This window comes from Melanerpes formicivorus, unplaced genomic scaffold (genome assembly GCF_026170545.1).
Source record: "Melanerpes formicivorus ecotype bairdi unplaced genomic scaffold, bMelFor1.0.p_v2 SCAF_61, whole genome shotgun sequence".
NCBI classification, from domain to species: Eukaryota; Metazoa; Chordata; class Aves; order Piciformes; family Picidae; genus Melanerpes; species Melanerpes formicivorus.
The window spans coordinates 867,561-893,107 of NW_027142413.1; the positions used below are offsets into that span (position 1 = coordinate 867,561).

The 25,547-nt window shown below is 43.4% G+C and overlaps 1 protein-coding gene across 1 annotated transcript in view; it reads left to right on the forward strand.

The window, feature by feature from the left end:
- Positions 1 to 306: 306 nt before the first annotated feature.
- The window catches only part of MYO10 (myosin X), a 172,692-nt gene continuing 147,451 nt past the window's right edge, over positions 307 to 25,547 (forward strand). The window contains exon 1 of the mRNA XM_068161975.1: positions 307 to 572. Within this exon, the coding sequence (XP_068018076.1) occupies positions 552 to 572 (21 nt within the window). The 5' untranslated portion in view covers positions 307 to 551. The remainder of the gene's footprint in view (positions 573 to 25,547) is intronic.

A 25,547-nucleotide genomic window follows, 5' to 3' on the forward strand; every position in this document is an offset into this window, starting at 1 on the left:
AGCGTCCGCACTCCTTGGGCTCCGCATTTGGTCGTGGGTTCCCGTGCCCCGAGCAGCTGTCCAGGCGCAGCGGAGCGGACGGACGGAAAAGAATACCGCTGAACAGCCGAACCGCGGGACAGCAGCGAGACGGAGCGGGACAAGGGCCTCCTGCGGATCGCTGCCCGCGCTTCGGCCGGGGCGGGGCGGGGGCGCGGCGCTGGGAGCGGCGCGGCCCTGGCTCCGCCTCTGCCCTGCCTCGCCGGGACGGGACGGGGCGGCCCTGGACGCGGGGCAGGAGCGTAGGGCGGCGGGAGTCTCATTTCCTATTGCTCCCTCCCCCGTCTGGCTGTGGCTGTTATGCGTTGCCCGGACCGCCCGGGAGAGCAGCTTTGAGGGGGCGGGCGGACAAAGGCTGGTGCTGGGGTGCAATGGAGCGGCGCGGCAGCTGAGGCGGCTCTGTGGCGCCGGGCCGAGCCGAGCCTAGCCGCGCCGAGCTGGGCCGGGCGACGGCACATGGTTCGCGTCTGGGTCCCGGCGCTGCGCACCCGCGGGCGGGCCGAAGGGCCACCATGGACAACTTCTTGGTGGAGGTGAGCACTGGCCGGCGGGATCTTGTTTTCTCCCTTCCTGCTACTCTTCCTTCTTTATGGCAAGGGGCTCCCGGAAAGCGTCGTGTTTGTGTCCCTAAGTATCTCGGCTTGCGGCGGGGTGGGGAGGGTCCGGGGTGGGAGGGCGGAGGAGATTGCCACTCCACGCAGTCCTTCCAAATCATAAGCCTCGCTTGCTGTGCGCGGGGGCAAAAGTCGCCGCCGCCGACATGGAGTGGAGGTTATTGCCGGTTTTCTCCGGGAGAGGCTCTCAGCGCTAATTTGGTGTTCATTAGAGCGGGCAAGGGCTGGAGGCGCCGGTGCAGCGGCTGTGCTCGCTGCGCGGCCCGAGCCCACGCTGCCTCTCTGTGCCCACCGGTGGCATTTCCCGTTGGACGTCCAGGCGGCCCCCCCCGGGAAAGAGGCTACTGTGGACTCCGGCGGGGCTGCAACGGGTCCTTGCCCACCCTTTTGCCACCGCTGCCGGTGGCGTGGCAGCCTCCGAAACGGTGTCTGGGAAAGGAGTTAGGGGGCTCCTTCCTCCGGGTTTCCCTGCATGACGCTTGGGGAGTATACTCCTGCTGCGTTTCATAGGCGTTTCATGGAGGTTTTAGAAACAGAGCTGCTGTTAGTCGCTTTCCAAGGTCTTTCCAAGGTTTATTCAGTGTATGTTACTAAGTGTAGACAAAATCTTATGACACAAAATGCGAAGCAGTAAGGCTTACTTAGCTCTTCAAAGTGGTTTGAGCTTCACCATATGGATCTTGATAACTTCATCACGTCGAGTGAGGAAACAAAATCAAAGACACATTTGTTACTCAGGATAAACGCAAAAAATCAAAACTTGGGTCCTGTTCTGGTTTAAATTAGCTGAACTTTATATAAAGGTATTTTACCAAATTGGTACAGCCCACCAGTGTTGACCCAGCCTTATGAACATAAAGCATCCAGTATTAAATGGCGTGACTTCTGTGCATGTGGTGTTCTTGTGATTGCTGGCAAAGCTGGCATCTGGATGGTAGCTACTGGTGACTGACTGCATGACTGCTTTAATAGCACCTCTTGCTGAAGCAGTTGCACTGTCAGGGCTGTAAATATAGGCCAGACATCTGTTTTACAGGACAATGATTAGGCTGCAAAACTGTCTTTTGCCCTCATGAAATAACTTCCCTCATGTTCTTGGTGCTGCTGTTGATGCTCCTACAAGAAAAATTGGTGATCTCTTTACCAGAATCGTAATTAGTCAAATAAAAAGGCCACACACCTGACCGCTTGTTAGCTTTTCATTTGTCAGACAACAGAAGCTCTGTCAAGTGCAATAAGGAAAAAAGCCTGAGTTAAGTAGCAGTATTACTTTCTTTTTTCTTCTTTTTTTTCCCCCCACTGTAGAGGATATAGTCTTTGCCTTTCAAAAGATTGCAAGCTGTGAGCAATGTGGTAGTATTAACCTAGCCTTGCAAAATTAATCTAAAGGCTCATTCACGGTAACACAAAGTACTGTAGCGTGCCCTGCATAAAGGTGAAGAAGAGTTTTAATGATGTTTGAGTCCCTTATTAGCAAAAATTACTTGCCCAGGGGAAAATGCAAGTAAATTTTGCCAGTCTGTGTTAGTATTTCAGCATGTATTTATGTTAATTTGTGGTTGTTGCATGCAGACTTTGATCTTTCTTAAGAACTCGTTACTCCCTTTCAACGTGTTGGTATTACTTTACAAGATCAGTAAATACAGCACCTTGACTTTAATCTGCATCCAGAGTCCCACCCATAAGTATAAACATTTTCCTTTCCTCACACTGGAGCATATGTAAATTCCCAATTGGGAGCATGAGGCACAATATCAGAAATGCACTGGGCCTGACCCAGCTACCACAGAAAAACGTCTGTCAAATCCACTGGCTTGAGCCACTAGCTGGGTAATTTAATTTGTGAGGCAGACATCCTGCAGCTGCTTCTTACAAAAATATTTGCTGACTTATCTGAGAGAATTATTGTTCTCGCTAAAATAAGTTACAGTGTGTGGAAGAAAGGGGAAGCTGGATGAAAGGCACAGGTAAAAAGACCTCTACTCTGCTTTCCTTCATCAGCTATGTAAATCTGCTGATACAGCTGTGTTTTGGCAGAAAAGCTGGTGGGTGAGATGAGTATATAATAGCAGTTCATCGGGGTCATTCTTAGCTTTACCAGGAAGCCTCTGTTCACTGCACTGGGGGCAGGGCTGTCTTCAGTTTGACTGTTGCAGAAAAATATTGTACAACTGAAAAGGTGTTACAGAAAGGAAGTGCCCTGCATTACTGTTTCTCTTATTTTCCACAACTGAATGCTGATTATAACCTGCTCTTAGTACACAATGATGCTCACTGGTACAAAATACTGGGTAACACGCTGCCGCGGTGTAGGAACGTGTACATTGACTAAGATGTGCTCCTGTTGGGACTTGTCTTGTTAAGTGAGGTGTGGAGTAATGCCACACTCCTGTTGATCAGCTGGTGCTGCGATTGTCTATCACTTTTTGACTTTCCCAAGTTTCCTTTTCGTAGTATTCTTAGTAGTTTATTAGCTTTTATTCTTGCAGGATCACAAGTGGTTGCACCTGTCTCCAGAGAAGCCTCATTTTCCATTCTCAGTTTTCTAACTCAACTAATTAAACAAAACAAACAACAACAACAAAAACAGTGGCTAAAAACCACAAAACAAAACAAGAAGAAAAAAAGACTGGACTGAGTAAAGAATTAGCCTAGAAGAGTCAGCCTTGGATCTCAGGTCCCTAAAATGCTTTTATTGCTGGAAAATACTAAAGTAATTACAAAACTGTGTTCTAAATACAGAAGAGAAGTGTTTTCTGAGGCTTTTTAGAACTGTTTCAAGCTGCTGATTATCAACCTTTTAGTGTTTGAAGGAAGGTTGGTGGTGGAATTGTAACTTTTTTGTATATATTTACATAGTTATATTTGCATATATGGAATGTTAAAATCTGCAGAAATGCCAGAGAGCCATACTTGGAATTAATAATAAGGATGTGTGCAATATAGCCATTTGGCTGTGCTGCTCAAAACAGCCTGAAAAAAATCATTCCCATATGTTTTAACAACAGCTAGGGTGCTTGCAAGGAAGAAGCCTCCCTGTGGTAGCTTAGGTCAGGCTTCGTATTTACAGCGAGAATGCATCCTTGCTAAAAGAGGATGTATGCCTATGTCATGAGGGAGGGAGGAGAGTAATTTCAAAATGAGAAGGAGCATAAAGAGATTTTGCACAACAAGGTAGGAAAGGGGAGTTCAAACTGCCTCTTCAGTATCTAAAGCTCTGAAGCAGTGCTTAGCAGGGCATCATGGGAAGTGGATGCAGAAGTCAAGTCCATCTTCCTTCTGTTACATGGTGGCTTTACTTAATACCTAATGTGGTGTGTTCTGCTGAACCACAGTTACTGTCTTTGTTGTAGGAGAAGTGTGGCAGTTGCTGGCCCAGCTTGAGGTTGGGAGCAACTTCGGGAGCTCATCTTGTCCAAACTTGCCCTCCAAGCTGGTTGTTGGGACAAAACTGTCTTCCCAGAAGCCATGTCATAAAGGTTATATTTTTGGAGAACTTACGAGCACCCAAGTCATGCCAAGAAGGAATGGTGCCTCTTTGGCTGTTGACATTGGCAACATTTTTCTGAAGTTTCTGAGCTGTGACTACTTCTTGTATTTTTTTAACATTATTTTTTTTTAAAGCTGACGGTTGTTTTGCCAATAGTTATTTTTAGGTTAATTAGAGAGTATTATGGAAAACATGTCAAGGGAGACTCAGGGCTACCTTACTGCTGGGGAAGCAAAAAAAACCTAAGTTTTTGTAGGTATGTTAAAGTAAGTCAGGAAATTATGTTCAGCTCATCAGTAGCATGTCTTCGTAACTGCCTATTACATGTATTTCCCATGTGCTTTTCCTAACATATTTGTGCAACTAGAGTTGCTGGGCTGGAGCCTAGCAGCCCTGCTGGCACCAGAAACATTGTAAAATGGCACAAGAATTCTCTTAAAACTGCAAAATGTGTTAAGTATTGAAATTAGTAATAGAGGCTCTACATTGTGCAGGCTCTGCTTATGGTTTTTTGGTTCGGTGAGGCTACAGGAGAGCTATGAAATCCCAATCATTACAAAAGTATTGTCTGCTTCTGAGTCTCAGCTTTTGTTTTTACCCCTTGGTGGCAACTTACAGAAATGGTTACTTTTTGGGGGGCCCTTTTGCAAATTGTATGTTTGTGTCAGCACTTTGTGTGTAAGCTATTTTGCTCTAACCAGACTGTCTTGTTTCTATGTATTTTCATTTGGTGAACCCTGCGTATGAGTTGCACAGCCTGCTGTGTGGTAAAGTGGAATTGTGTTTGAAAGCCTGGCCAGTCTTTTTGAAGCTGTGTGGCATGGGCTTTTCAGAAATATTTGCTTCTTGTGAGAGAAGGAAGCACAGTAACACAGGATGTTAGGGGTTGGAAGGGACTTCTAGAGATCATAGAGTGTACCCCCCCTGCCAGAGCAGGACCATAGAATCCAGCACAGGTTGCACAGGAAAGCATCCAGGTGGGTCTTGAAAGTCTCCAGAGAAGGAGACTCCACAACCCCCCTGGGCAGCCTGTGCCAGTGCTCTGTGACCCTCACAGTGAAGAAGTTCTTCCTCGTGTTGAAGTGAAACCTCCTGTGCTGTAGTTTATATCCATTGCCCCTTGTCCTATCACAGGGTGCAATGGAGAAGAGCCTGTCCCCTCCCTCTTGACACCCAGCCCTAAGATATTTATATACATTTATTAGATTGCCTCTCATTCTTCTCCAGACTAAAAAACTCCATCTCTCTCAGCCTTTCTTCATAAGGCACATGCTTCAGTCCCTTAACCATCCTGGTAGCTCTGTTGGACTTAATCCAGCAGATCCCTGTCCCTCTTGAACTGAGGAGCCCAAAACTGGACACAGTATTCCAGGTGAGGTCTCAATGGAGCAGACTAGAGGGGGAGGAGAACCTCCCTCGATCTGCTGGACACATGCTTAATGCACCCCAGGATCCCATTTGCCCTCTTGGCCACATGGGCACATTGTTGTCCCATGGATAAGTTGTTATCCACCAGGATTTCCAGGTCCTTCTCCACAGAGCTGTTCTCTAGCAGACTGCCTCCTAACCTGTACTGGGGCAGTTTATTATTCCTTCCCAGAGGCAGGACTCTGCACTCATCCTTGTTGAACCTCATCAGGTTCCTCTCTGCCCAGCCCTCCAGTCTGTCCAGGTCTTGCTGAATGGCTGCACAGCCTTCAGGGGTATCAGCCAAGCCTCCCAGCTTGGTATCATCATCAACCTTGCTGATCAGACAACTCTGTCCTCTCATCAATGTCATTGATGAAGATGTTGAACAGGACTGGACCCAGCACTGGTTCCTGCGGGACTCCACTAGTTCCAGCTCTCCAGCTGTGCTTGGTACTATTGACCACCACTCTTTGGACTCAATTTTGTAACCAATTCCTAGCTCATCTCACTGTCTTTTCTTCTGTGCCACACTTCCTGAGCTTGCTCACAAGGATGTTATGGGAGACAGTGTCAAAAGCCTTACTAAGGTCAAGGCAGACCACATCCACTGGTCCCCCAGCATCTATCCACTCAGTTACAGCATCACAGAATGCTATCAGATTAGCCAAGCATTATTTCCCCTTGGTAAATCCATGCTGACTACTTCTGATCATCATCATCTCTTCCAAGTGCCACCTCTTCCAAGCAGAAAGGAAGGGGAGCTTTGAGCTTTCTGTGTTACCTGGAGAGTTCAGTGCTCTGACTCTGTGAGTAACCTGAGAAACCTGCCGCCTTTCAGTGTTCTTGTTGCCCAAGCATACCTGTAAAGATGGAAGGAAAAGTTTTGGACACCCCCCTTATCAATAATTATGCTATGCTTCTGCTGTGGTGTTTTTAACCAAATCTTGGGTTTCAGTGTGGTGAGACAAGACAGTCTCACAGATGTGGTTTTGGGCTTCAGAAGATAGCCAAAGGAAAATGGATAGGTCCTTGGCTCTCTGTGTGCGTGCATACAGTGCCACTGTGCTTGCACAGAACAAATCCAGACCTAAGCCCTAGCAAGTGAATAACATGAGCAGGAGTAGCAGTTCTTTCCCTTGCACACCTGGCATGGTTACAGCAATTCTAGAGGTAAGTGTGCCTTTTAGGCAGTTGGATCTCACCAGCATTTTCAGCTGTGGGGCTGGTATTATTTCTTAGTGAGTCACAGATCCTGGATGTGATCAGAGTCCAGAACATAGTTTGAGGTGGAGCCTGGTAGAAGGGCAGCTTGTAGAAAGTCAGTGTGAATGAATACTTTTGCAGGAGGGGCAGGGAAGAATTACCAGGCTCAGGTCACATGTTTGGGGATGTGACCTAAAAACTTGCTAGATTTATTATGACTTTAGGTTTGTATGAGATGGTCATGTCTTAGACATCCTTGTTTCTCTTGATCTTTCTTTTATTTATCATTACATGACATTTTAAACCATTAGCAAGACATGAAGTAGGATAGCTTGATGTTGGGGCAACAGTTTGTGGCAAGTTACTGATTTTTGGGTGTTATCAGTTCAGATTTTTTATAGTAGCAATTTTTTCTTTTTATTTTTCTTTTAAAAAAATGTATTTAGGATTTTGTGAGGTGTCCTATTTATGCCTGAAATGTGAGCATATTCTTTGGTCATATTTACTGTAATGCAACTTTGTTTTGGACAACCCCCTGATTAATAAAGTTTAAGTGGCTTATCCTTTTGATTAAAATCCATGAAGTAGCTCCAACACTCCATTCTTTCAAAGACAGGGCTTTACAAAGTTTGGATGCAGAATGGGAACTGATGTTAACTGTCCTCCAGATCTGCCTTGTGAACTAAACTATACCCGTGCTGAAGAAGAAATTAGTGTTTGTTGTGTGATATTGAAAAGTATACTGGGACAGGTTTGGTAGGACAGAAGGAATGTATAAGGATTACTTGTATTTCTAAATGTGTGTGTAAGAAGTAGGAGGATGCTGGAGGAGAGTGTATTGTCTACTCCCAGTCTCATTTCTGCGAAGTCATCGATCAAGACTGTCACCTCAGGCACGTCCGAATAGTGGTTTTGCTTTTTGATGTCGTTAGCTGGAGTCACACTGGCAAATGTAAACACATTGTATCTGCTTAGGGGCTATTTTCCGTGGTGGCCAAGTGACTGGCTTTCAGTCTGAGCTGGGAAAGCCACCTTATTTGGTAGAAGGTTTAGAAGACTGAATTTACTTATTTTAGATTGAAATATCAAACATGAGTGGTGTTGGAGGAACTTGGTAATATATGTTTTTCCTTATTGAATAATTTATTTGATACAAACCCTGTTTTGCTTCAGATTTGAAGCATGGCAGAAGCTGGTACATGTTCAGTTTTAGTGACCAAGTTAACATATTTATTTTATGCAAACTCTTCTGTAGGGGGTTTAACACAGTTTCCAATAATGCATGTTGGATCAGAGCCTAAATGTGGAGGCTGGTATAGTACCTTGTACTCCTAGGATTAATGGTGTGCTGAAGGACAACATCCTGGAGGATAGACCATCAATCTCTTGTACCATCTAGTGGCCTGCCAGACTGCAGAGTTGAATAGGGTTCCCATATTTGTACGTTAATACATTCAGCAAATACCTTTTAGCAAATACTTGAATAGTTTCAGTGGAGTGTTTTGTCTGGTTATGGTATCAGACTTTCTTTTCTATGAAAGTATGTCGTCTCATTTTATAGCAAGCCCCACTAGAGATCGAGTGAATATTAAACAAAGGTAAATGTTCACCTCAAATAAATAAGTGTTATCCTTAACTTGTGTCTTAGATGAGTTAAATATTTCTGTGGAATTCTTTGGGTTTTAGTTTTGCTTTGTTCCAGATGAGGGAAAGAGGAAGGAACAGAGGGAAGCTCAGCAGCAGGCTTCAGGAGCCAAGCTGTGCCTTCACATATGATCCTGGCTGATGGTATGACAGTTTCTTGGGAAAATATTAATAATTCTTTATTACATGTCAGTGATACAAGAGTGTGTTAATATAAGTCCCTGTTTTGTTTCAAAGATGCTGTAAGGAGGCTTTAGCATAGGAAAATGTGTGGTTGCTTTTTTTCCAGGGGACAAAACTACATTCCTACCCTAAGCAAGCTTACCCAAGGGCTTTTTATCCTGATACATCTTCCTCTGTACTGGGGTAGTTGCTAACAGTATAGACTGTTTTATTGATTTTTTTTTTAATGTTATCAACTTCTTGACATGGCTAACAGAGTGGCATTCTGCTGACCAAGTTTGCCATCTGGATCTCAGTGTTGGGATTGATTTTGGTGTCTGTAGCATAATCTCAGGTACAGTCCTGAGGCTCAAAATGGTTGATGAGTGCTAGCTGCCGTTAACTCCATCTGGAATTACAAAGTAGAGCGTTTCTTAGAGTGGTCATCAAAGTTCACCCCCCAAACCCTGTGCCCTCCTTCTCCCTCTTTCTCATACAAACCTTCAACAGGCTTTTAAACAATTTCCAGCATCTAGAGAAAATATTTCTGTAGTTCTTGAAATTATGTTGGCCTCTGAAGGTGGTGCTACTGGTGCTAGGTGCTACTGGTGCTACTTGCATGGTTTTGATGTTGTGTACTACATTAATCTGTTATCCTTCTCAACCTTGCTAACAGAAATGCAGGGTTTCTCTGGGAAGATTCTCATGCCTCCCCTTTGCATTGATCTGCTTTGACACTGATATAGGGGACAGGAGATAAGAAAAAATTATTCCTTGTTTTGTAAGTGTTAATGTTCATAACATTATCAGAAAGGGATTACTTGGTTCTCTTTTAGCTGCTGTTGTTTAGTGTGCCACTAAAGTGTTTCCTTAGCTGAAGTTAAAGATATATTTAAGAGAATGGGATTGTTTGGTTGTGTTGTTTTGTTTTGGTGGTTTTTTTAATGGAGTTGTTTACAAAGAGTCAAATGTCTTTGTTTAATGTACCTATCTTTTTATCAGAAGCAGTGGGGATCCTTTCTATTGGACCTCTTTAGTCAAGGCAAAACCCAACTGTGCATCTTGGTTTGTGTGTATTTTTATTTGCTTCAGAAAGGAGCCAAGTTGGCAAGATGCCGGAGTTCACATCGGGACAAGTAGATGCCGATTCTGTAGGTCAGACTTCTTGCTTTGTTGGTTGTCTTATTAGATCTCTTCCCCTTATTAAGTATAGACTGGAGTTTTGTGATTAGGGTTTATCTCCTCATTACAGTGATGCATATGATGGATAGGGTTGTTTGGTGTGTGCAATTATATTCCCTAGAAGAAAATGGGAGCGGCATTTACAGTAGGGCTTTGAAAGGTGGCATTTCCTGCTGCTTTTCAGACTGTTTACCAGGAGAAGTGTCCAATGAAGCAAGCTCTTTGTTGTTGAAACTTTCAGAGCTGGATTCTGCTCTGAGATACATGATAAGATATTTTCAGGAATAAACAAACACAGCCAATCTGTGCTAGAAAATGTAATTTCTGCAGCAGCTCACTTTTTCCCCCCCCTTGCAATTGCATTTATAACATTTTGTGTGCCATTTCTGAGAATTTTTAACAGATAGTAGATTGAAATTAGACATAAAGTTGTGCAGTGCTTGCAGCAAAAAGGCAGTTTGTTGTTTGGTGTTAGTTTTGAGAGTCTTTACTCCTATTTTCTATTTGTATTGCATAATTTCTGCCACTATTTTGCTTTGGTGATTCAGATCTTAAGTAACTACAGCCCTGATGCAGTAGTAAAAATGAAATGAAATTAAATTAAATGAAATTGTGTGGTGGAAAATGAAATGAAATGAGTTGGTTGTTTTGGTGTGTGGGGGTTGTTTTGGTGTGTGTGGGTTTTTTGGTTGTTTTGGTTTGGTTTCCATGTGTGTGTGTGCAGAAGCTTATGAGTTAATATAATTGCAGTAGAATGAAATATTTGTATTAAACAGTTACTGTATAGTTACACCCTTGCCAGTAGGATGCCTTTGTGCATTAAGAGGGAGATGCCATCAGTAGCTGGTGGAGCACAGCAAGCAGACCCAAACTTGAGCATTTTCTTGTGAGCATCCGGTGGTCCTTTGTTGGTGGCTTGTTCTTTAGCAGTCCTTACTGGGGTGTGTGAGCGCACAGTTAAAACAGTGAGTTGTGAGATTCTTTTTATCTGAGAGGTGATGCAGCATTTTTACTGCATTCTAGGTGTTTCTGAAGCTACAGCAAATGCAAGCTGTAACCCTGAATTTCAATTTCTTGAACTTGTGTGCCGGTACAGAAACACTCCATTTTATTGCTTGCAGATATTTAATCTGCACAGTGCACAATCCCATTATGAAGTCAGAGAGGCCACACAACTTTGCAGTTTTCCTGAGGATTTTATTTTATTTTATTTTAATTTTCTTCCTGGAAAGTTTTAGCTACACAGCATGAGCTGTGGTTATCTCGAAGCACAGAGATGTGCCTTCTGATCTGTGTGTAGATGGGAGTAATCTCTTGTTAGGAAAGAGGAGTGGGTGCATATGGATTACTAAATTGAAGGGGCAAGAAGGGCTCAAGGCAGCAATGGTCCAAAGATGTCTAGCAATAGATCATGGTCACATCACTCTGGAGATCCCCTGGAGCACTCCTGAGGAAAGAAGAGGAGCTGGTGTCAGCCTCTGAACAGGAGAAGATACCTTAGCCAGGATGACTTCTCAAAGGGGTGCCTCCTTGTTGGACAGAATAAGGATGTCTGATGGCTGCTGCTTTCATATGTATCAAGTAAGGTTTTGTGGCTTTGAGATTCCTGTTAAAGTCAGAGAAAAACCTGTAGGCCAGCTGGAGGTTTAGTAGCTCTAGGTTTTGAGGGTGTTTTTTTCTACTTGTGTCTCTGGTATTATAAATGCCATCATACTGGAAAGTCTTGCTTCTTAGGCTTGTCCTTTTAAAGTTTTACTTATTTTTGTTTTGCTTTCTGGCAATATTGAAGAGTTCTGTGCCTCTGGATACTTTCACTTAAGCTTATTGGAGAGATTGGGTTATTCTCAAGAAAGCTTAGTAATTTATGTCCTAAAACCCATGACTTTGGCATTTGTTTGTACTGCTCCATCGGTGGCAATATTATTGTAATAAAAATGGCCATGTTTACTTTTGACACTGAAATTCCAGCTTTAATTTTGTTGTCACATGATTGTCTTTCTTCCAAATTTTGTTCAAGATGATGTACCAAAGTAACTGCTCCTGCCTTCCCTTTAACCCTGATATGTAAGCTTTCAGGCAATTCCTTAACCTTTCCCAGATGGAGTTCCATGGACTCTATCTGGTTATTGATGTAGAGGACAACACCCCTTCCTCTTCTGCCATTCCTGTCTTTTCTAAAGAGTTTGTGTCCATCCATTCCCATGCTCCAGTGGGAGGACCTATTCCACCACATCTCATTGATACTGATAATGGCACACCCCTGTAGGCATGTGTAGAATTATTTAAAAGCTAAAAAAAAGGCAATTGGTTTGTATATCTACTCTATCTACTCCCTCTTTCAGCCTTTGGTAGTTGGAATAAACTGAAGGAGCAGAAAAAATAAATTGCTGTTTGTTTATTTTTCAGTGACCTGGGAAGTTTGTGGACAGCTCAGAAACCATACTGAGCAAACATAACAAAACTGTCTGAATAATCAAAAGCTTACATTCCCTACTGGAAAGATACTTTGTTGAGGAGAAAAAACAAATTCAGAAGTGGTACCCATTAGTGGCTATAAACAGTTACTCATTTAGACTCTCAGGTGGGTGAAAGAGAAGTTGTTCTCATCTTTACCATTTGGTAAAAAGTAAGGTATGTCATGCCCTGATATTTTTTTTTTTAAATGTCTTTAAAAATAGCTGCACTTTGCTGTTTTCTGCTCAAAGAAAGCGCTTGAAGTATACTTGCATAAATGGCAAAAGCTGTTTGGCCCCAGTCTGAAATAAACACATGAATAATTTCACTTCTAATAAGTTGTGTTGCTTGCAGGGCAGTGTCTCTATTCTGTCAGTGCATATGTAGTGTTGATAAAATACTAAATGTTGTTCTAAACTAATATCTGTAATCATGTGAGCAATATGGAAGTAGTGCAGGGAGTAGCTAATATATACCTAGTTGGTCAATAGGCCTCGTCTTTTGGCAAATAAAATGTGACTTGCAGTTTGGTCAAGGAGCAGGCTGGTTTTCTCCCTTGGGAATATCTGCTGTGGTGGTGGTGAGGATGTCACAGACCAAGGTGAAGTAGCAATGCACTGGCTCCCCCAAGGACCCAGGAAGAGTGCTGAAGACCCCAGGGCCTCCACGTAGGGTTAAGGAGCATCTTCATGAGGGAGGCAGTTTTTCCCAGTCTCCAGATGTTGGAATTAACATTTTCTTGGGGGAGGGGGGGGCACACCTTGTGCAGTCTGGGTTGTTGAATTTCTTTTTGTACTGCAGCCATGCCCTTATCATCAGGGACAAGGACAGGAAGTCTCTGCCACAATTGGGTCTCTGTGTTCTTGACATAGATGTAGCTTTGTTAACAAATGACTTGAACTTGCCACTGGTTTTAAGCTTGTCTCAGCATGATTGTTACATTGAGTTGTACATGGCCTTAGACTTGCTTTTTTTGCAGATGTGTTCCTGGAAAAATAGAAATGAGGTTTTTTATTTCCATTTAATTTTTAAATGAAGCCGTTAAGCCATCTTACCAGTGCAGCACATGACATGTATCGAGGGAAGAACATTTGCCACTGGTGACTTGTGTAGTGGAGATGTTCATAACTGACTCTGAGGTTCCATAGGAGATTTTTTTCATAAGTTTTTTGGGTATGTTTTAGGAAACTGACCTCTAGAGACAATTGGCTTTGAAAGAGTACAAATAATGCTACCATATAAACTCACAGAAGGCCGAGTTTCAACGAGACTTCTTTTATCAGAAACTAAGCAAAGCAGTGTCAGGAATTAAAGGAAGAGGGTATCTTGTAGGTTGTAATTGCCCCAAAGAACTTGAATTGCATTAGGACTGGCTAATTACATGCCAGCCTGTGTCCTTCAGGCACGACATGGTATGACAAGAGCTGCTATTAGGAGAAAATACCAGGTTGGAGGCATTGTGTAGAAAATAGACTTAAAGAAGAACTGGACATTATGCTGTCCTAGAAATGTGCAGGAGAAGCTGCATGTGACATTATACTTTGGTGTGTAGTAACTGAGTTTACAGGGCAAGGAATGTTCAATGCCTGTGGCACAGTGCTATCTGTTACTTGCAAAGCTGTACAGGAACAGCGGGTACGGATGTGTTTGGGCTTGGTGTGATTCACCACCAGCCCAAGCTCACTTTTGAATATTTGAGAATTCACTTGCTGGGCAAATTTCTTCTGGAAGCTTCTTTTTGTGACAGAAGTGCCACTGAGTGTCATCACATCTTTTATTCCTGTGAATGTGTCCCTAAAGTAATTTTAGACAAAAAATAAATGGATACACTTTTATCTGAGGGTACAAAAAAAAATCCCCAAGCAAACTTCTTGCAAGTTGGATGAAGTTATGTATTACCTCTGGAAGTTTGGTGTTTGAGTTGGGTGCTGACATGGAGGAATTAAAATGAAGCATATGACTCGGGGGCAGGTGAGGGATTTTTTAGTGTGCCAGGTAATGATAGGACTAGGAGGGATGGAAAAAAAAATAGAAATTAGTAGATTCAGATTGGATGTTAGGAAGAAATTCTTCACCATGAGGGAACTGGAACAGTTTACCCAGGGAGGTGGTAGAAGCCCCATCCCTGGAGTTTTTAGGGCCAGGCTGGCTGTGGCTCTGGGCAACCTGATCTAGTGTGAGGTGCCCCTGCCCATGGCAGGGGGGTTGGAGCTGGGTGATCCTTGAGGTCGCCTCCAACCCCAAGAATTCTATGGTTCTAAAACACTTTTGCATTTTAGGCTGGATGTTAGGAAGAAATTCTTCACAGAAAGAGTGATTGGCCATTGGAATGGGCTGCCCAGGGAGGTGGTGGAGTCACCGTCCCTGGAAGTGTTTAAAAAGAGACTGGACAAGGCACTTAGTGGCAGGGTTCAGTTGATTAGGTGGTGTTGGGTGATAGGTTGGACTTGATGATCTCATAGGTCTTTTCCAACCTGGTTTATTCTGTGATTCTGTGACTCTGCATAGTTCTAGCTGTGGGCCTCAATTTTGTAATTTTCCTGTGCAGATGAAGACTTGCTTACATGAATATGAGGTGGGGATTTGATTTATAGGAGGAGAAAGCATCCTGAAAGCATTTGTGTATCCAAAAATATACACAGGAATTCTGACACTCACATTTGTGTATAAACAAACATGTTCCTGGCTATCTGAAGATGAAGGGAACGGAAAATGTGACCAAAACAATTCTTATTGGCACTCTCTTCAAAAGGTCTCAGTTCAGTGGTAGCATGCTGCTGGAGTTTAGCTGTACTCACCGTATGTCTTAGCAGCTAGAATTGTGATGAAACGATACAAACAACTTAAAGAGAAGTTGGTATTTGAAACAACAGGGAAATTGTAGTGAGGCTGGCCTGGGAGCAAGAGGGAAGGGGATGTCATGTGAATGCTGTGGTATGATTTGGATGAATTAAACTGTATCTGCCAAAGAATTGCAGCTTTCGACAAGTAATTCAGTCTGTGTTTGTGTTGGCTCTCTAGTTGCAAAATACTACAGGACTTTCCATTTTCAACATTGTATTTTTTTGTTTTCCTAACTAGAGATATTAGTGTGTAAAGCTCTTGCTCTCTCTCTGTCCATGCACTGATACAAATAAAACCAGATCTACAGCCCATGTGAAGCAGGGAGCCAAGTCCTGAGTGACTTTCTTGGTAAAGAAGCAGGGACATAGTCTTTGTGGTTTGCGTTTTTTCCCCCCTGCACACATGAAGGTGATGTGGAGCTCAAAGGACTCAAAATCAGTTTCCTTACAGGTGAGGAAATCTCTGTTCCTCCCTGCAGAATGATGTATTTTAAATGCTGCATAGGGGGTTAAAGGTAATGTGTGCAGTAAGGAGAATCCTATTGTTCTGTTTTGAGATTATTTATGACTCCTCGGAAAAGAAAATTGGTTCTATTTAAGGCCAAAGTCCTTCTGACCAGCCAAGCTACAGCTTGGAGGAAGCTAATATGGAGTTGATAGTGGATGAATGCTTTGCTACTGCTATAGTTACTTGCAATAAAGTGTAAGTGGCTTTTCATGATGCCTGCTGTCACAAATAGCACTGCAGAGGCACCAGCTTCAACAGAACTGTTATGTGGAGTTGGGTTTTCCGGTAACAAAGAGCAAGATGCCTCTCAGATATTCTGCTGCTCTGAGGTTAATGATAGCAGGCTGGGCTTTTCATTTTTTGAAAAGTAAGAATACCATTTTGGTTAAAGCAGCCTGAATAATTTGTGACATGCTTAAAAGCATTCACTTAGTTTGAAATGACCCTTCTGAGAGTAGTACAGGAATAGGAACACTTGCCCCCACTGGGAGACCAAATTTGAGCCAGTTTTGCAAAAGAGGTATGGGCTGAAGAAGCACTTGTTCTTGTGTGCATGCCTCACTCACAGCAGTTCAAGTCAAGCATGTGATCTTTTGGATGAAGGAGGCTTTCTTGAGGCCTCTTCTGTCCCTTCATGATTTGCCAATAATGCTTCTCTTTGCACACTTGCATGCTTCAGCATTTGTGAAAGAATTGGTTTTTTCAGCAGTTTTTAGGACATTTTACATAAAGGGTTCCTAAAGCAGAAAACACCACCACACAAACCAAATAGTTGTTTGACTTACCATATGGTCATGAGTGAATTTGTTACTAGTATTAAAAGTAATAAGAGACTGGCTGTGTTTAGGCAGACAAAGACATTTCTATTCATTTTAGTGCCATAAAAATCTGATTATGAGTGAGCAAGATCAAATATATTTTAATAGCACTATGTCAAGCAGTCGTGGAAAATTCCCAGTCTGAGTTTGTGCAGGCACTTGAATACCATGAAGCCCATATCCTTTGGGGTTTGCTGTTGTTTTTCAGCTTTCCTATTTTTAGGGTTCTTTCTAGTATTATTTGAGAAAAAGCACCTCTCTGGGTAAGGAAGAATCACTAGTACTTCATTTTGAGTGTTGCACATGGATTTTAACACAGTTACCTTGCTAATTTGACTTGAACTTACTGTGCAGTCACCTTGTTTATAAATAATTTAAAGCACACCCTTGTGATGGCAAGCCTCTAAAGTCCTCCCAGGTTTCAGACTGGGAAATTGCACCATGCTGTGGGAAGTAGATGTTTATGGAATTGTCTGGGCTGATGTTTACAGAAGAGTTGGTTGACTTAGTTCGTTGCTAAATAAAACAAATTGCTGTGTGAAAGTTTGTGCTCCTGAGTAAGACATACTTTCAGAGGTAGCTATAAGAAAAGTTATGGTTCCCTGGGCTTTAGGGTCACCAGGGGTGGCTTGTGAAAGCTTGCCATTCAGCGTATTGACTCCGCTTCCAGCGTACCTTTCAAGTGGCAGGGTGAGGTGAGCAGGGGTGTGTGAACCAACTAGAGCCGTTTCTTTACGGGAGAAAAGCATGCTTTTGTCAGTCATATGTTGTTGCGTGGTCTACATATGTTGTCCATCTGTTGCCTGATAGGCTGTGGGTAGCCTGCAGTATTGGATTGTGTGTTCAGAAACTTAACTTCTTGAAAACAAGGTGACTGGAGTGGGAAGAGGTGCCTGCTCCTGAGCATCTCCTGCCTGATGGCACATCCTGAGCTCTCCCTAAGTACAGTTGTATTTCACATGCAAACACATTTCATACCCCCTACATTTCCAGCATAATTTCACTATTTTCTCCAGCCTTAAAAATCTGCTGGGGTTCAGTTTTTAATATCTCTGTCTGGAAGCAGCTGCATTCTTGCTAGGGGTTTCTCTCATCTCACATCAGTTTTTCTCATCTGGGGAAGCACAGCTCCTCACAGCTGGTGCTTATGAGAACTCTTGTTTGGGGGAGATGGGGCTACTAGTCACAGGTGCCAGCTCTTTGTGTGCCAGAAGCAGGATCTCTTCCCAGATGTTGACCAAAATAATTAAGTGTAGTGTCTCTGAGTAGATCATCCTAGTAGACTGTATGGTTTGTTTTCAGATCTGATCCTTGGGAGAAAAATCCCCCCCTCTGCTGCAGTGTTGCTCCACTTCTTGGTTGAGCTAATCCCTTTGGCTAATGGGAAGAGTTTGAGTGCATGGGGTTCCCACCTTGTTACATGAATGGTGCAACTCCAGGAGGTTACACTGTACAGTGAAAATCACTTGGCTGAGAAAGTTCTTTGCCTGCTGAGAGTCATGCAGCTGTTCAACCCTTATTTTCATTACATTTTTGTATACTGGACATAGGCCATCTAGAACAGAGTCTCAGCCCAGATGCATTTCCTTCTACTCTTCATTTACCTCTGGGATAAATGCCCATTTTGTCAGATATTAATGCATTAAATGGCTTGTGTTTGGTTAAGCTCTTCTAATTGCTTTGTGGTTTAATTTTGGATGAAATCTTCTGTCAACCTGCAGTACAGTAAAACAGGCATGCATGCAAAAAAAACACTCTGAAAAACACTGCTTTTTTCTGCTCCAGCCACAAGTGCTAGGCTGAGCTAGTAATTTTTCCTGCTAACAATTACCAGCTCATGTAAACATGCTCTGATGAAAAAAATAAAGTTGAATAAGTCAACACCAGAGTGATGCAGGAAATGTTCACCCCTGTCATGAAAATAAGGACGCAGAATGGGAATGCGTCAGATCCCTAGGTGTGCCTGCAAGTGAGGAAACATGCCACTCCTTTTTGTTGAAAGGTGGAGCACAGATTTCAAGCTTCTCTACAAAGGTTCTACAGGCCATGAGGAAAAGTGTGGTGTTCTATAGCCAAGGAACCTGTGAACTGCTTTGTATGACCTGCCTTTGGTATTCATCTCTAGATGTGAGATGGGAGGCATTATGAAATTACAGGGTATGTAGGATATTGCAGGATATCCAGTGTGTGGCATGAAAGTATCTATGACAAGGGAAGAGAAAGTTTTGTTGAAATAAATACCTGCTCAGTTTCTGCATTTTGAATAATTGTATTGTCTTGCTTGGAAAAGCTCACTAAGATCAAGTGCCTCTATCAACCTAACATCACCATGCCATTAAATCATGTTCCCAAAGTGTTATGTCCACACATTTCTTGAACACCTCCAGGGATGGTGACTCTACCATCTCCCTGAGCAGCCTATTCCAATGCTTGACCACTCTTGCAGAAAATATTTTTTTCCTAATATCCATCCTAAACCTCCCCTGGCACAGTTCTAGGCCATTTCCTGCCATTCTATTACCTGATAGCAGGGACGAGAGACTGACCTCCCACCTCAGTCCTACCTCCATATTGTTGGGAACCCAAGAGAAATGAAACTGCATGGAGACTGAATGTAAAACAAACCAATGCAAAGGGGGCAAAATAAAGGGAAATGGGCAACAGAAGGCAAAAAGATGCCTTTCTACTAGAGGTGTTTCTGTCAGTATAGTGGTGAAGGAACTTAAAAGGAGTAATTTTTTATTAGATGTGGTATACATGGAAGGAATCCCAGTAAAAGAAAAAATGATTTGCCATGACGACTCAGGTGACTTGCTCTGTAAATGCCTCATTTTATAGTCAGGCAAGTACAGAAAAATCGAAACAGAGATGCTAATAAAAGTAGCTTTACCAGGAGGAAACATATCTGGTCAGGAAGCGGACTAAGCAGAAGGAGGAGATTGCTTTTCAGAGTGTTCTGACCTTGAGGGGTCGAATATAATGAATGCAGTGTTTCAGGCCTCCTTTTTACCTTGCGACTGCTGCATACCATTGGTATTCATCAGCAGTGATGGGGCTCTGCAACAGGAAACCTTGCAAAGTATCATCTTGTCTCAGAGAAGTTTAAAGCTGATAAAGTTCAAAACTATTCCAAGTGCATGCAGGAACTGGTGCCATTTCTCTGCATGACTTTCTAGCTTTACCTAAAATACAAGCTTCATTGCTAAATTTGCCTTCAGTGTAGATCGCAATCTTTCTTTTGTACTAAGTTGCAGGTTGTGTATGTATTACAGTAGTGCAAAGCACCAGCGGTGCAGCCTACTTTGGTGTCACTTAGCCTCTGGGAAAGCAGAGATTAGCCTTGATTGACAGTCATCTGCTCACACCATTCAACAGCTGAGAGAGAGATACTGGAGTCGATTAAATTTCTCTTCCACTGCTGCCACCTAATTTTCCTCGTTCCCTGTGGTGGGGAAGTGAATTAGATGTTTTCAAGTGACTGTTGCAGTGGATTTTGGTTTAAAAACATTTGATCACAGGTTTGAGAAGTAACTGAGGAGAAGATATTTCGTATTTACGCACATTTTGACGTTTGTTTCAAGGTTGATAGATTATATCCTTTTTATGAGCTATTTACAAATGGGATGGATTTTTAACTGAATAATAAATATTTAAAGCTATAGCTTTTTATCCTTTAGTTTGATGCATTTTCTTTATTTCAAGGAGGTGTGGAGGTCCTTTTTCAAATACAACAGTGATCTAATCTTCCATAACTTGCTTCTCAGTCCATAGCTCAGTGTTGAAACTTGCTAGGAGTTTGTCTTGAGTTGCTGACCTGGGAAGGAGAAGGAGAAGATGGGAAGAGCTGACAGCTAGTCATTTTACCTGCTCCAGACCCAAGAGAAGTGCCCATCTGGCACGGGTTCAGTGAGCTGATCCATCTAATGGTATTTAATACCATGCTGTTGTCCAGGCTTCCTGTTTCTAGGTATTGCTTCTGATTTCTGGTTTTGGGCTGTTGGTTTCTTCCACTTGGCTGGCTGCTGGCTTTGGGAGGGTTGGGAGGTTGTTTTACAGCTGGCTTGCTCCTGCTGCTGTGGTGCTTCTGTGGCTGCTGCTTCTGTGCTGTATACAGTATTTGTATATTGTGTTACTTTCAATAAACTCTCCTTACCTCAACCCACAGGGCTTCTTGTGTGTTTCACTTGCTCTTGATGGTGGGACTGAGTCTTGTTAGAGCAGACTGTCTTAAACCAGGACAGTCTGTTTTGCTGCCCACAATGTGGGGCCTGGAAAAGTTGAGATAATGAGGAACTAAATACCATATATGTGTGTGCTTTGTTTTGGTTTTTTTGTGTAGTGTGTTCCTCATGTTGATATATTTGCTTTCTGGAGGTAGCTGGGGCTGGTATGGTGCAGCCCGACCTTGGTTACGTTACATAAAACCTTATGCACTTGTACTCTATGTGCTGTCTGTGGCAATGCTTATCATGGTGGATTGGACTAATGCTATCATATTGCTGTACCGGATGCTGTCATGTTATGATACAGCTATTCTACTAGCCACTTGCTTCAGCTATAATCTCACCCAATTGATGGGCTAGGGCTTGTCCAGAGTAATACAGGTCTTTCCCAACAATATCACCTGGAGATCTGCCCAGAGGCTGGATAATAACGAGTGGCAGGGTTTGTGGGAGAGTATGGGCAAGTGCCTATGACAGTGGTTGTGTCTGGTGTTTTGTTTAATAAACTGGTAAAATATTTGGGAAAAGTATGTTGTCAGCCCAGAAATTCCCAAGAGACAAATCACTGTGATGTGTTGGGGCCTGGCTCATGCCTGTTGAACCCTTCTTATCACTGTTCAGTATGCTCAGGGGCAAGAGAAAGTCTCTGGACCTACAGGAAGACTGGCATGCACTGTGGCTACTTGGACCCCAACAGCAGGCATAGAAGCTGCATCAGAGAACCAGCCTGTGCCAGTATCAGTCGCCCCTGTACAGAAAAAGAATCATACAAGGAAAACAGTTTGTCTTGCAAAGGATGAATCAGGGTTATCACAGGAACAAGAGGAAGAGGTCACTTGGTCTTTATCTCTGGTCTTGGAGGCTGGCCAAGGACAAACAGTGGATAAAATGACTATCCTGCTCCAGCAATGTGAGGGAAGTCTCTCTTCCTCTGTATGGGCTTGAGTTTCAGCTGTGGAGGAACTGTTCTGGGAGGTTCATCAATTCAAAGAGGGCATGTCTTATTCCCCACCTGTATGATCCTTGGTTTCAGCTATCAGGAGCAGGTGCTTCCCTCTTTAAGAGAATCTGAGAGGTACATGATGGCATACCCTATGGTTTTACTTACCTGACAACAGGGAGGACATGAGGAAGTGGGGTGGAAAACTCACTTCAGTCCTAGCTGTGTGAGTCTGTGAATTACAAGGAAATTCTCCCCAGAAGAACACTGCCCTGGTTTCCAGTTAGGTCCTGGGTATGTAGTACTAGTTTCCAATCACTTCAAATTGATTGATAATCTGTGTTGCACTTAGTCTGTGTGATGCTGGAAGTCTGATAATGTTTGCCCGAGCTTCCAAAACGCTGCTGCTACCCAGTTGGTGCAGTTACTTGCTGCAGCCCAGGAAGCCACATTTTCCTGGCTAGGTGTATACATGGCATATGTGCATTCTTCATCAAGCTTTTCTGGGCTTCTGTTTCTGCCTTTGATCTCTGGTGTTCTGCCCTGCACCTGCCCTCTGTGACCAAGTGTATGGGCTGGCTGCTGGGCTTGGGAGTTGTCTCAGCTGTTGGAGCTGATGTGCTGAAGGGGATTGTCTTGGTTTCCCGATGTTGCCCCTGAATTTTAATAGGGCATAAGGACAGGATCAAGTGGGTGCTATTGGTGAAAGCTGCTGAGTGAGCTGCTGTGGCTTGTTGGGAATAGAGGACTTGAGTTCCATCTGCTAAGCCTTGTGCAGCCCAAACCTGTTGATTACTTGTGCTCACAGCGTAACTGGGATTTCTTCTTCCTCTGTGTGGTGTCAGACTGGCCAGATGCACCCTCAGAAAGGCAAGGCTGAAATGGTTGTTGGAAATGCTACTGAATGAATCCTACAGCATATCTTAATCTACCTACCTTCAAATGTTATCTTTTTGTCCTCGTTTCTGTATTCCATTAGGTGTTAAAAAAGTCCTTATTCTACAGATGATTACCAATATGCAGGGTTCTGTTGACATGTAGAATATAGTAGTTGGACAAAGTTAGGGAAGAGTTCTGGTGTTTATCAGGCAAGTTCCATGTAGCTTGCCAAATGAGACTGATTGGGGGAGATAGGGGGGAAAGGCAAACTGGCATTTTATTGTTGATGTTTCTTGACAGAAGGCTTTGATAATTGCTACCAGAACAAAATCAATTGCCAGTGAAGAGTGGTCAATGGTAGAAAATGTATTTTGATTAGAAATTTCATCTGCATTGCAAATTCAAATCAGACTGAACCAGTATAATGTACTTCTGGACAAAGCTTGGGTAGCAGAACTAGTACCTGTGGAAAAAAGTGGTACTGTATAGTTGTTCCATGTTAGATTTTCTTCTAAAAGCCCACATCAAGGTGCGTGTAGAACAGTGTTAAGAGGTGAACAGTTCCTTGATTGACAAGCCTAACAGATCCATGTCTCATGAAAGGAAATGGTAAATGCCTCTCCTGAGGATTCATGTTGAAGGAATGTTTGGGGGTTTTATTGTTAGTTTGTGTTTTGGCTTTTTTTTTTTTCCTTCTTTTTTCACTTATTTGGCTTTAAAGTACTCAAAGATACTCCTTCTAAACAAAATGCTCTGAAATGAGACTGAACAGAAATCTTTGAAAACAAGAGTTCCCATTTTGCAAACAAGACTCTTCATGAGCTTTGCAGATAGTCAGTGAGAAACATCTTTCAAGTTTAGTCTCAAGTTAAATCTTGTTTCACAGTGGTCAGTCTCCTAGACCATGTGGCTGGTGCTCATGAGTCAGTTCCCATGGCCTTTGTATTCTGCTCATGCAGTAAAGCCAAGAGGAGGATGGAAGCAAATGGAAGAAAAGAAGGTCATCAGGAGTAGCCAACATGGATTTACCAAGGGGAGATCTTGCTTGACCAATCTGATAGCCTTCTATGAAACCATGACCAAATGGGTAGAAGAAGGAATAGCTGTGGATGTCCTATACCTTGACTTCAGCAAGGCTTTTGATACTGTCTCCCATATCCTTGTAGAAAAGCTCAGGAAGTGTGGCATTGACAATTTGTCTGTAGGGTGGACTGAAAACTGGTTTGGCAACAGATTTCAGAGGGTTGTGATCAGTGGCACAGAGTCAACTTGGAGGCCTGTGGTCAGTGGTGTTCCCCAGGGATCAGTACTGGGTCCAGGTTTGTCCAGTATCTTTATCAACAACCTGGATGAGGGGATTGAGTGTACCCTCAGCAAATTTTGAGGCTTTGAGGGAGGTTTCTTGCTCTTGCTGCTTCATTCATTTAGCAGCTTCCACTCCCCTGCATGGATGTCTTCTCTCTGTTGTTATGGTCTTGCATGTGAGCATATGATTGATCACAAGCTGTGGGTTACCTACAGGCTGTGGATCCAGTTGTATCTCCCTTTCCACCTCCTTGATGATCTGCAGCCTTTTCACCATCTCCTGTATCTCAGCTGCCTTCTGCAGGAGGTCCCACACCGTGGCACACATTTTGCAGGCAGGTTCACCACCTATCCCTGCCCCAGGGGTAAGGTGCTTCTCACAGCCTTTGGTCTGCATGGCAGCCTCTTTCTCCAGCAGCTTCACGTGGGTGGAGGCATCAGACACCACCAGCATGGATGGTGCAGATGCCCTAGCCAGAGCTGCAGCCTTTTCTCTCTGACGAGTGCTCACCAGTCTGCCTCTGGGGTTAGCCAGGCTGTGCACCTTGCTCTTGTGCAGGAAATGTCATGACCATTTTGTGTCACTCAGTGGAGAGCCCTCCTTCAAAGTGGCGCCCTCCCTGCACACTCTTTGCACTATCTGCCACACTACACAGGGAGCTGCCCGCCTCCTGCAAGGTTGCTCTGCTCTCCATCAGGCTTCCCCAGCTCCATGAAACCCTGTGTCCACCTTGGGCCAGTGCACAGCCACAGACCTTAATGGCTGCCGCTGCTTTGCTCTGGATGGATTGAACCTGCATCAGACCATGCACAGTGGCCCCATGCTCTTTTCTTCTGTGTTCCTTAGATCTCCACACTTGTCTTCCTTCTCCTCACCTATGTGTTGTCTGTTTTAATTAGTTACCTTCTGTGTTGGATTTTGACAGGTTAAAATTCCCCCCTCATCCCACAAGTGAAGGTGTGTGGGTGAGAGAGGTGGAGACAGTGTTTGTGATGTGTGAATCTATGGTACCCAATGATGCTGATGTACAGCAGGCTCTGAAACTGCAGATGTGTTAAGTAAAGTTACAATATATTTTCATCTGACTCAACTGACTGCACCTGATAATACACTTACCAACCTCCAAGCTGTCATGTTTTCACAGCCGTGATGGCACTGCCTAAGTTGAGCAGCCTCAAAAGCTATTCAGCAAAACTTGTCAAAATGTAATGCATGAATCTTTCCCATGAAAATCATAATTCAGACTGTGACAACATTGGTAACTCACTAGAAAAGGCCTGATGGCATCTTAGTGCCAGGTTTGCTTTTGAGGATGTGATGAAGCTTTTGTTTCCTAGTGGTATGGAAACCTGAGGAGCTGGTAACCACGTTTTCTCTAGCAGACAAGAGCAATTGCTTTTTGGCTTTTGAACGAGGTCTGGTAGCAGTGTGTACCTTTGCATTCAGCAGCAGAAGGTGGGGAGGAGCATGCTTCTCCACCTGCACATACAGAGGGTGATTTCTGTGTGCTGTGTTGTGAACTAAAGTATTTTGGATTATTTATTTTTAAATTCAAAAGGCCACATTGTATGAAGCAGCAGTCTTGTAAGAAGTGTTAATGCTTTCAAAGGGCTGAGGAAGGGACAAACTCAGTCTGATTCTTTCTCTAGTCTGTTGTAGTAATAATGTATGTTTTAATCCAGTTTTATGTTTTTAGAGCAGTGTGGCCCATGGGTGCTGCACTCTCTCAAATTACTGAAATGAGGAGAAGGAGGCTCAGGAGAAGGCGGCTACCCAAGGTTAAATAGCAGCTGTTGCACAGGAGTGGGAGAGCGGCTGCTTTGATCTGGTGT